This window comes from Camellia sinensis, chromosome 4 (assembly GCF_055761805.1).
Source record: "Camellia sinensis isolate YWXY chromosome 4, ASM5576180v1, whole genome shotgun sequence".
NCBI lineage: Eukaryota > Viridiplantae > Streptophyta > Magnoliopsida > Ericales > Theaceae > Camellia > Camellia sinensis.
The window spans coordinates 156,273,919-156,284,756 of NC_138964.1; the positions used below are offsets into that span (position 1 = coordinate 156,273,919).

The 10,838-nt window shown below is 35.2% G+C and overlaps 2 protein-coding genes and 1 long non-coding RNA gene across 3 annotated transcripts; 2 read left to right on the forward strand and 1 right to left on the reverse strand.

Annotated features, from left to right (window-relative positions):
- The first annotated feature begins 3,598 nt into the window (after positions 1 to 3,598).
- On the forward strand, positions 3,599 to 4,264 carry LOC145824152 (protein FAR1-RELATED SEQUENCE 5-like). The gene has a single exon (XM_082923760.1). It carries the CDS (start codon positions 3,599 to 3,601, stop codon positions 4,262 to 4,264), a length of 666 nt encoding a protein of 221 aa, XP_082779886.1.
- A 138-nt stretch (positions 4,265 to 4,402) lies between these two features.
- Positions 4,403 to 5,473, forward strand: LOC145824153 (protein FAR1-RELATED SEQUENCE 5-like). The gene is made up of 2 exons (XM_082923761.1): positions 4,403 to 4,813; positions 4,880 to 5,473. The coding sequence occupies exons 1-2, from the start codon at positions 4,403 to 4,405 to the stop codon at positions 5,471 to 5,473; spliced, it is 1,005 nt and encodes a 334-aa protein (XP_082779887.1).
- Positions 5,474 to 8,356: 2,883 nt separating this feature from the next.
- On the reverse strand, positions 8,357 to 10,523 carry LOC114320052 (uncharacterized). Its single transcript, XR_014365761.1, has 3 exons — positions 10,308 to 10,523; positions 10,160 to 10,225; positions 8,357 to 8,618 (listed from the first exon to the last, which is right to left on the reverse strand). It is a non-coding gene; the product is annotated as an uncharacterized LOC114320052 (long non-coding RNA).
- Positions 10,524 to 10,838: the final 315 nt, after the last annotated feature.

Genomic DNA, 10,838 nt, shown 5'->3' on the forward strand with positions numbered 1-10,838 from the left:
ATTATTTCATTAAATCTCATGAAGGGAGAGTTATTTTTTTTAGCAAATTGAGAACCAATAAAGTAAATCAAAATTTGATGGGAAAAAAAAAAAGAAGCATTGGAGATGGGTCTGATCAAATTTGATGAAAAGGGGAATTTTGGATAAGAGGAAGGCTTTTAAAAAGATTTTAATGAAAGGATTTGAGTAGTTCATATAAAATCAAGTTTTTTTTTACTCAAATTTGAAATCAAATTAGTTGAAAAAATTGGTGAAAGGTTGGAGATGCTCTAAAATGGTTTATGAGTTACCTTGGAGATGAAGAAATGCCAAAATTTGATAGGACTAAGGCCTAAATTAGAAAATCTACAAGGTATTAACAATAGAATAAAAGTCATGAAATGATGAGATTTTTAACAGTGTATGAGGACACCAATGTCTTACAACTATTTTTGGGATTTTATGTTTGAGGAGCAAATTATTTGTGCAAAGTTCATAGAAATTTAATTTAGCTACCAAGTTGTTATGATTTGAACTTCTAATTGACTGTGCAAAGAAGTAAAAATAGGGATATCTATAACTAGTGGTGTGATTTGTAGAACGTGTGTATCTTAATGTGTTGAAATAAACTAGCAAGACGGATAGTTAAAAAGTAAGTTTGTGATGATCGGTATAGGTTGCTTGCATTAGGCTAGGTAGAGAAGCATGCATTGTAGGCATAAGATCAGTCTAAGTGTGATGCTTGTCTTTTATACGAGCCTTGCTTCTTGGGCTCGAGCCTTTGTTTTTTTAAGCTGCAAGGTTTTGTTGTAAGCTGCTTTCCTTGATCTTCGAAGTGAGCCTTAATCCTTAAGCCTCAACAGCCTTTTAAATTGATTGTGACATTGTTTGAAAATACAAAAATATGTATTAACAGTGAACATGGAGGTAATGCATCTTTTGCTGATATGGCTAGCAAGGTAGGCAATAGAAAGCACGCTTGCCTAGTAACATCATAATCATATGAACATTTTTTTTTATGGGATCATCCACTTCTTTGTTCCACCATTTAGTGTTGTAAAAAAATGGCATGAATTAAAAATTGTCTAATTTCGTCTATTTTCGTTTCTATTCACAATTCCTATTCAAATTCAAGATTCAAGCATAACCTATCAATACTTATTGTTTAATTGACTCGCATTACATGGTGTACTAAACTATTAAATTTTGTCATTTTTCCCTTGTTTTTCCTTTTTGGCCATAAATGCAAGATTCAAATACAATCTAAAGGTATTTTTGTTTAATTGACTCACATGGCATGGGGTACCAAAATCTGTTAAATATTTTTCGTATATAGATTCTTTCTTTTCTCGCCATAATCATTACTTTCCTTAACTATTGTCTTCTTTACTAACTCAATTTCGATGTTCTGTTTTTGTTTGTCATAGGTCCTCAATTTCTCCATCTTAACGTCAAAATAAACCTATACCTCCGACATCCCTTCCTTCGTAGCGGTTGCATTAGCAGGTCTGCTTTTTAATTTATTTGCTTTTAATTAATAGCAGGGCACTGGCTGGTGTGCTATTTTATTTATTTGCTTTTAATGAATAGCAGGGCACTGGCGGATGTGCTATTTTATTTATTTGTTTCATTTTAATTGATATTAGGGTACTTGCTTCTGTGTTTTTGAATTTTTTTTGCTTTGAATTGGTAGCAGGGCACTGGCTGGTGTGCTTATTTATTTGTTTTTTTTAATGAATAGCAAGGCACTGGCAAGTGTGCTATTTTATTTATTTGTTTCATTTTAATTGATAGTAGGGTACTTGCTTCTGTGTTTTTGAATTTATAGCAGGGCACTGGCTAGTGTGCTTATTTACTTGTTTGCTTTTAATGAATAGCAGGGCACTGGCGGGTGTGCTATTTTATTTATTTGTTTCATTGTAATTAATAGTAGGGTAATTGCTTTTGTGTTTTTAAATTTATTTGTTTTGAATTAACACACAACACAATTGACCCCTAGCGACAAATAGCAAGAAACTTGTAGAACATAATGTTCTGTTTTGAGGAGAAAGGATAAGAGGATTTGTACATACACCAGAAAAGTCAGGAGTGACATGGTTCAGGATGTCCTCAATGACTTGGATAATGGGCTTGGCATAGACATCACGCCCATCAGGCGAATGGGTTCCCTGAATTTGCTTCATCATGGCACTGTCATCGGATAATGACATCCGACGGTCATTCTTGGCCAGTTGCTGCATTATGGGCTTCTTTTCCATTTTTTTGGGAATTAAGAAGGCAGGATGGGGATAAAATGGGTTTTTGTGTGGTTTTGCAGTGGCTCAGGGTAAGCTATATATAAGGACGAAAAGTTGGAATAAATTCTATAATTGAATCATGTTATACCTTGCTTGCCAGAGGGTTTAAATTTTGTTAAATCCATGCTTGTCAGGTGGATAGAGATGTAAGAAAAAGGTAGGCCCATGATAACATTGTCTTTACAGAATTTAAGAAGAGGTTCCCCAAAAGATTAATGTTTAATGTTCCCTTAAGCCCTTTTTGAGGTCATTTGATTAACATTAACATGTTAGTTGATAAAGCTACCAGAAGGGTAGGTTTGTGCTTTTTGTTGTCACAACAATACCATGCTCAGTCACTGCTCATGGATATGTTTGGTTTGTTTTCAAATTTTTTGGGGAAAGAAAAAGTAGAAAACTAGTTTGGCAAACTTTTTCTGAAAACAAATTGTTTTTTTAATGTCATATATTTATTTTTGAAAATCGCTATCACAAGTTTTTGAACTTTGTCATGACGGAACAAACGAAAACAAAGTAAAACAGAGGAATCACACAAGAATACAAACATACGAGTGGTTTGTCTAAAAGCCTACATCCATGAGCAAAAAACGACAAAGGGTTTAACTATCAAAAGAAGAGAAATTATAATGACCGACTAGCAGTTGTGCTATTATATTTATTTGTTTCATTTTAATTGATTGTAGGGTACTTGCTTCTGTGTTTTTGAATTTATAGCAGGGCACTGGCTGGTGTGCTTATTTACTTCTTTGATTTTAATGAATAGCAGGGCATTGGTGGGTGTGCTATTTTATTTATTTGTTTCATTTTAATTAATAGTAGGGTAATTGCTTTTGTGTTTTTTAATTTATTTGTTTTGAATTGATAGCAGGGCACTGGCTGGTGTGCTTATTTATTTATTTGATTTTAACGAATAGCAGGGCACTAGCGGGTGTGCTATTTTATTTATTTGTTTGATTTTAATTTATAACAGAACACTGGCAGGTGTGTTTTTAATTAATTAATTTTATTTTGATTAATAGTAGGGTACTTACAGGTGCTTTTTTATTATTGGAACATAATTGATAGCATAGCACGGGCTGGTGTGCTAATTGATAGCACAATATTGGCGGGTGTGCTTTTTTGGTTTTTTGTTTGGTTTTAGTTGATAGTAAGGTGCTTGCAGACATGTTCGATTTTTTTTTTTAATTGATTGCAAGGCACTGGCAGGTGTGCTAATTTATTTGTTCTGAAGATGTAAATTATAGCAGCGCAATGGCATGTGTGTTTTTTAGTTGATTTGTTTCGTTTTAATTGCTAATAGGGTACTTACAAGTGTATATACGATGGATGAACCTGAAAGTAGTAGGCCTGAAGAGGTCAATACTGAAATTGATGATCAATTTGCTCCAGATGGCAAGGATGATGTTGTTGATGTGAAAGAAGGGTTAGCTTCCCAAACCTATGATAGTTTACGAATGCTTACTAAGGAAGATGTGTTGCAAATGAAATTCAATTCAGAGGATGGTGCTTATACTTTCTACAATGCATACGCTAAGGTCATCGGTTTTAGCGTACGAAGAAGTAGAAAAAGAATTACTGGAGACAACAAATTTGTAGAGAGTAGGAAATGGGTTTGTTCAAGGGAAGGTGTAAGAGAAAAGAAATACTTGCAACGTGTGGAACGGGTAAGAACTCCTAGGGCAGAAACTAGACTTTTTTGTAATGCCACATTTCGTGTGCGTTATGACAAGACAGCTAGGAAATATGTTGTGGCCCACTTTGTAGGGGAACACAACCATCCGTTGGTAGCACCACACTGCGTCCCTTTTCTTTGGTCGCATAGGTTTGTAACAAGTGCAGACCAAGCTCAAGCAAAGGCCATGCGTAATGTGGGTATGAAAATGAGTCAGATCATGGATTTTATGGTCCATCAGTCAGGGGGTTATGAGAAGGTGGGCTTCATTCACAGAGATTTGCACAATCAATTCCAAGCTGAGCGCAAAGTATAACTCGCAGAAAGGGATGCAGAGGGTGCGTTAGGATACTTGTCAGCTAAATTAGATGCAGATCCATTATTTTTTTTCAAATACAACGTCGATAAGGACAACCGGTTGGACAAGATTTTCTGGGCAGATTGTAGGTCTCGAATGGATTATGCTGCATTTGGTGATGTATTGGTATTTGATACAACTTATTGTACAAATGCATATAAGAAGCCATTTGTAATTCTAGCTGGCGTGAGTAACCATTTCATGACAACTATATTCGGATGTGCTTTGTTGCCTGATGAGACAATGGAGACATACACGTGGGTGCTGGAAATGTTAATGGAGGCCATGGATGGTAAAAGACCCATCTCCGTTGTAACAGATGGTGATAGGGCAATGCGTCAGGCAATCAAAAGAGTTATTCCAAACTGCAGACATCGTTTATGTTCTTGGCATCTGGAGAAAAATGCCTCAACAAATGTCCACATACCAGAATTTACAACTGATTTTGCACAGTTGATGTTAAAGAAATGTAAAATTGATGAGTTTGACAATGCCTGGGCTGCTATGGTGAAATAGTACAAGTTGGAGAACAATAACTGGGTGTTGGATATTCATCTGAAGCGTGATAATTAGGCTGAGGCATATCTCCGTGGTCACATGTTTGCTGGAATGAGGAACACTCAACGTGTCGAGGGTATGAATGCATATTTCAATATATTCCTAAACCAAAAGGTTAGGCTATATGAATTTGTAGCGCAGTATGATAGGACTCTTGCTAGAATGCGTGTTAATGAGGCAGAAACAAAATCTAAAACAGAGAATAGTTTCCCGGTTTTGACTACGCCATTGAGGAGTTTGGAGAAACATGCAGCTGAACTCTTTACTCGGAAGATTTTCTCATTGTTTCAACATGAAATCAGGAAAGAGGGTAAATTGTTTGTGATGGAAAGAGTTCAGCTTGAGAATCATCGCACCTACCGTTTTGGTGAGTACAAGGCACCAACATGCACGTGGACGGTTGAGTATTTTCCAGCTAATATCACAATGAAATGTTGTTGCTTGAAGTTTGAGTCATTTGGCATCCCTTGCTGCCACATGATTGCTGTTATGAAATCTGAACAATTAATGTGTATTCCACCGAGTTGTGTCTTGCAGAGATGGACAAGACGTGGTAGGTCAAAGTGTCAACAACCAAGTCTTACCCAAATTTGTAGCACCCTAACATAGACAGCTCGGTTTGGTATACTCAGCTCCTGTTTTAGTGAAATGTCATATTATGCCTCACACGCGGACAAAGATTTTGAAGAGGCAAGGGAAATAGCTTTCCAGCTGACATCGCAGATGAAAAAATGTTGGGCAAAGAGAAAAGAAGGTAACGCCGAGGCTGGGGACAAAAATATTGCACCCAAACTATATGGCGTTGGTGATCCGAATGTAGTGAAGACCAAAGGGAACCCTGGAGGGACATCTTCTATGGGTAAACCTCCAAAACCAAGGCGGTATGGGTATTGTAGGTATGGTACTTTCTTTGTATGACCTTTTTATATCCTGTTACATGCATATGATTATTAAAATCGTTTATGCATTATTTGCTACTGTAGGAGCATCGGACACACGAAGCGGACGTGTAAAAAATTGGCTTCAAGTAGCCAGAGAGAGGGTAGCAACTCAGACAGTGAACCATTCATGAACACAGAGTTGGATCCCCACACGGATGATATCGATGAATTGCCAATTTATCCAAATGATCCAGTGTAGTTGACTTTCATGATGAGGCTTACAGTGATCGAAACATTATTTTTACAATGAGACATTAGTGGCTAGTAGTTATGTTTTGTTAATGTCTTAGTTGTTTTAATCTTAGGCATTCTTAATAAATTTCGTAGTTTGGAGAATAATTTTAAAAATAAAGGTGAAAAAATTCCAAATTTGTTTGATTGCTGATAAAATAGGGACTTGCTCATGCCATTACTTTACAAACAATCACTGTTAATAATACCGAACTATCTCTATTTTTCTTTTGTAGATTTTTCTAATTGTCTGTTTGCTTGGTAAGAAATGGTGGACATTGCTGTTAGGTGACACATAACTATGCTTACAGTGGAATGGTATGGTATCGATGTATAGGTATAATAAGAGATGATCGAGATGTGAATTGCCAAAATATAAACAACTTCATCACTCAACAAAAAAATTAGCAACATGAACCCAAGTTGTCATTCAAACAATAGTGTAGCATTAAACCAACTTTGCAAATGTACTTCCTTAAAACTAAAAGCATCTAAGAAAATTTTGGACTTGAGCCTGTTGATGCAGTCAAATTAGGACTTGAGCTTATTTGGCTATTTGCTCACACAAGAGATCCGAATCATGGAATAATCTTCATTGTGAAGTAGTCGAGAGTAAAAATTACAACTGCTTATAACAAGTGAGAGTACAGTAACTTGACTGTAATGATCCAAATCCATATGCAAGGCTACTGTCCTTCACCCAGGTCATAGAAGATGTAGAATCCTCATTATGGGTAAAAATCAAAGGTGTTGAGCGGACTAATGAATCATGACAAATGTTGGATATTCTCATGTCTGCACATGTGTTAGACACATTTGAAACTAACACAATTAACTTTTAGGTGTTTCTTAAAAAGTGAATTGTGTTTGGAAGAATTTTCCTAAAACATTTTTCGAATTTAATTATAAATTCAAAAATTGCCTATGTTTTAATATTTTGACTTGAGTGTTTCTTCCATTGAAATATTTGACTTAATATTTTTTAATATTTTTGACTTAATAAATTTCGTAGTTTGGAGATTAATTTGAAAAATAAAGGTGAATAAACTCTAAATTTGTTTGATTGCTGATAAAATAAAGACTTGTTCATGCCATTACTTTACAAACAATCACTGTTAATAATACCGAACTGTCTCTATTTTTCTTTTGTAGATTTTTTTAATTGTCTGTTTGCTTGGTAAGAAATGGTGGACATTGATGACTGAAATCAATAAGGTTTTAATATATTTGCATTTGTCATTGTATGATTAAAATTTGAATCTCTCCAATGACGTACATATGTTTTAATATGTTTGGATATTACGTAGGTAATTGAAGATGCCACGGAAAAAGACAACAAAAAAACCGAGTAAAGGAAAAGTGGAAGCTCCTCACGTTGACCTTGGTATTTTTGCTAAACGGGCTATTACGGTAGAGCGGGCTGTCAAGTTGAAGGAGTTAACTCATACTGATATTCCAGCAATTGTGGGCCACCTGCATATCCAAAACCTAATCGAACGGGAAGGGAAGGCTAATGTCAACCTGGTACGGGAATTCTTTGGTAGCATACAAAAGCCAACTGATACAGAGAACTTGATTCTGAAAACAAAACTGAGGGGGAAAGATGTGGTGTTTTCCGCGGATTGCATATCAAAATTCACTACAACAAAAAACACATTTGGCGACCCACAAATTTCGTCGCCAAAAGTACAAATTTCGTCGCCAAAAGAATCGGCGACAAAATACACAACTTGTCGCCAAAGCCCTGTCACTAAAAGTATTGGCGACGAAATCAGAAATTGTCACCGTATGTAGACATTTAGCGACAAGCAAAATTGGTCGCCAAAAATCATATATTTTGTCGCTATAAAATTACAATTTGTTGCTAAAAGGTTAAATTTTGGATAAGCTATGTACTTTTAGCGACAAATAAATGCGTCGCCAAAAGTACTATTTAATGACAAAATTAATTTGGTCGCTAAAAATCACGTTTTTAGTGACGAGTAAGTTTTGGTTGCTAAAGGTTCCTGGAATAATCACCAACTTTTAGCGACAAAAACAATATGTTGTCGCCAAATATATTAACGACGACAAAAACACCACCTGTTACTAAAAATTCACTACACAAATTTTTTATTTTAATAATTTTCCTGTTCAAAATAATCCAAAACACCTATTTTCCTGTGCACAATATATACACAAATGTAATGTAAATAATAATACACCTGTGCAAGACATTCATACTAATTCAAAATTAATAACTATGAAAAATCCCAATAAACATAATTACAATTCTCTGACAATCTAAAACATGCATACCAAAGTACTTACAAACTACTAATATCAAACCCATAAATACATTACCAAATCCTATGTCAAAATATTTTCAAAATTACAACCAAATATTTTAATGTTAAACATCTAACCAACAAGTCATTTACTAAAATCCTATATCAAAATATTTGCAAAAACACAACACCAAATATTTTGATGCTAAACATTTAATCCATAAATCATTTACCAAAATCCTATGTCAAAATATTTCCAAAAACATAAAATCAAATCTTCTGATGCAGCCCAAACTATTTTCCACCATTGCTAATCTGTCACATGAAAAAAGAAAAAACAATATTAGATTGACAAAAAAAAAAAAAACTCGATATGAACTTCACAATTTTGATTTTAATTTTGTAACAGGAAGTCCAATCGGGTGCTATTTGCTCATACAACTCTATTTAGGCTTGAACAAGCTACCCGTGCCAAGTTTCGGTGGTTTCAGTGGTCATTTTGCAATTTTGGCCTCTGAACGGGCCTTTTAAGTCTTGTGTTTTACATTTTTCCTTCTAATTTTCTAACCAGAAATCCAATCGAGGTCCCATTTGTTCCTACAAGTCTATTTAGGTTTGAACAAGCTGTCCGTGCCAAGTTTTGGTGGTTTCGGTTGTCATTTCGCAATTTCGGCTCCTGAACGAGACTTTTAAGTTTTGTGTATTACAATTTTCCTTCTAATTTTCTAACCGAAGATCCAATAGAGGTCCCGTTTGTTCCTACAAGTCTATTTAGGCTTGAAAAGGCTATCCGTGCCAAGTTTTGGTGGTTTTGGTGGTCATTTTGAAATTTCGGCCCCTGAACGGGCATTTTAAGTCTTGTGTTTTACATTTTTCCTTCTAATTTTTTAACCGGAAATCCAATCGATGCCCCGTTTGTTCCTACAAGTCTATTTAGGCTTGAACAAGCTGTCCGTGCCAAGTTTCGGTGGTTTTAGTGGTCATTTCGCAATTTCGGCCCCCGAACGGGCCTTTTAAGTCTTGTATTTTACAATTTTCCTTTTAATTTTCTAACCGAAGATCCAATCGAGATCTCGTTTGTTCCTACAAGTCTATTTAGGCTTGAACAAACTGTCTGTGCCAAGTTTCAGTGGTTTCGGTGGTCATTTCACAATTTCGACCTCCGAACGGGCCTTTTAAGTATTGTGTTTTACAATTTTCCTTCTAATTTTCTAACCAGAGATCCAATAGAGGTCCCGTTTTTTCCTATAAGTCTATTTAGGCTTGAACAAGCTGTCCGTGCCAAGTTTCGATGGTTTCGGTGGTCATTTCGCAATTTTGGCCCCCTAACGGGCCTTTTAAGTCTTGTGTTTTACAATTTTCCTTCTAATTTTTTAACTGGAGATCCAATCGAGGTCCCGTTTGTTCAACACAACCAAACATATTAAATGAAATGCTTGTAGTGATTTGAAAAGTAAATTATGAAAAATATACTGACAAAATTGTTTGTCAATAAGATTCCTCTGATGAATAATCATTTTCATCAACCTGCATGCCTGCTTGATCCTTGGTCTTCCTCAAAAACTTCTCAATCTCTTCAAATCAAGTTGATTATTATGGATTCAAATGAAATCAATAAAAATATTTAAACTGGGCAAATTGAGGCATTATTTTGTGGGAACAAGATTGTCAAAGCTATTCAGTGACAGGTACTTGATGTATATTGGATTACTGTAGATGTTCTCAATAGCACCCATTATCTTGGCTTTTGCACATTGGTTCTTACATAATAGTGATGTAGTAAACTGAAAAGAGAGAAGAAAAAAGTGCAATTATACTGAAAAGATCCCATGCACAGTAATCATAACGTGTCACACCTTTAAGTTCTATGACAGCTATCTCTGTACCAGTCAATGCTTTTTTTGATCCAGCAGGGTAAAAACCTGTATCCACAAGTTGTTAAGAATAGCTAGGAAATGGTAATAGATTACATAAAAAAAAAATTAAAACTAACACAACATATACCTTTCAACTGTAAAGGTTTTATAACAAAACCTAGAATAGCAAATGGAACCATCACAATTGCCTCCCCAAAGAATGCAAAACGCCAATTCCAGTGACCTGCAACCCTTACTTTGTTGTTCCCCTTGCATCTTGTCTAGCTTATACATTGGCATTGAGCTTTTTATACAAGAAAAGAGACTCAACATACAGGACTGCATCTCGACCAATTTTAGTAACCTGTACTCATTAAAGCAACTGTCATTCTGTAGACCACTCAGAGTCCTGGTATTCTAGATGAAGATATGCAATGCAGAGCATCAATTATGATAAATTCAATCAAGATGTAGCAGGTATTTGTTAATATAAATTTTGTGAAATAAATCACTGAAAACAGAAAGGATTATTGTTCTAGAAGTGTCCACGTTAGTACAAAAATAATTCACAGGGTTCTTAAACATCATACATAATTTAAAGAGTAATCATATTCACCAAATAAAATCAAACTACTATCTTAATTGATTCAGAACATTAAATAACTAGGACAAACTTCCT

Coding starts and splice junctions, on each gene's coding strand:
- LOC145824152 (XM_082923760.1), top strand. CDS start 3,599: ATGGATGAACCTGAAAGTAGTAGGCCTGAAGAGGTCAATACTGAAATT.
- LOC145824153 (XM_082923761.1), top strand. CDS start 4,403: ATGGATTATGCTGCATTTGGTGATGTATTGGTATTTGATACAACTTAT. Junction 4,814..4,879: donor ACAATGCCTGGGCTGCTATG/GTGAAATAGTAC, acceptor CGTGATAATTAG/GCTGAGGCATATCTCCGTGG.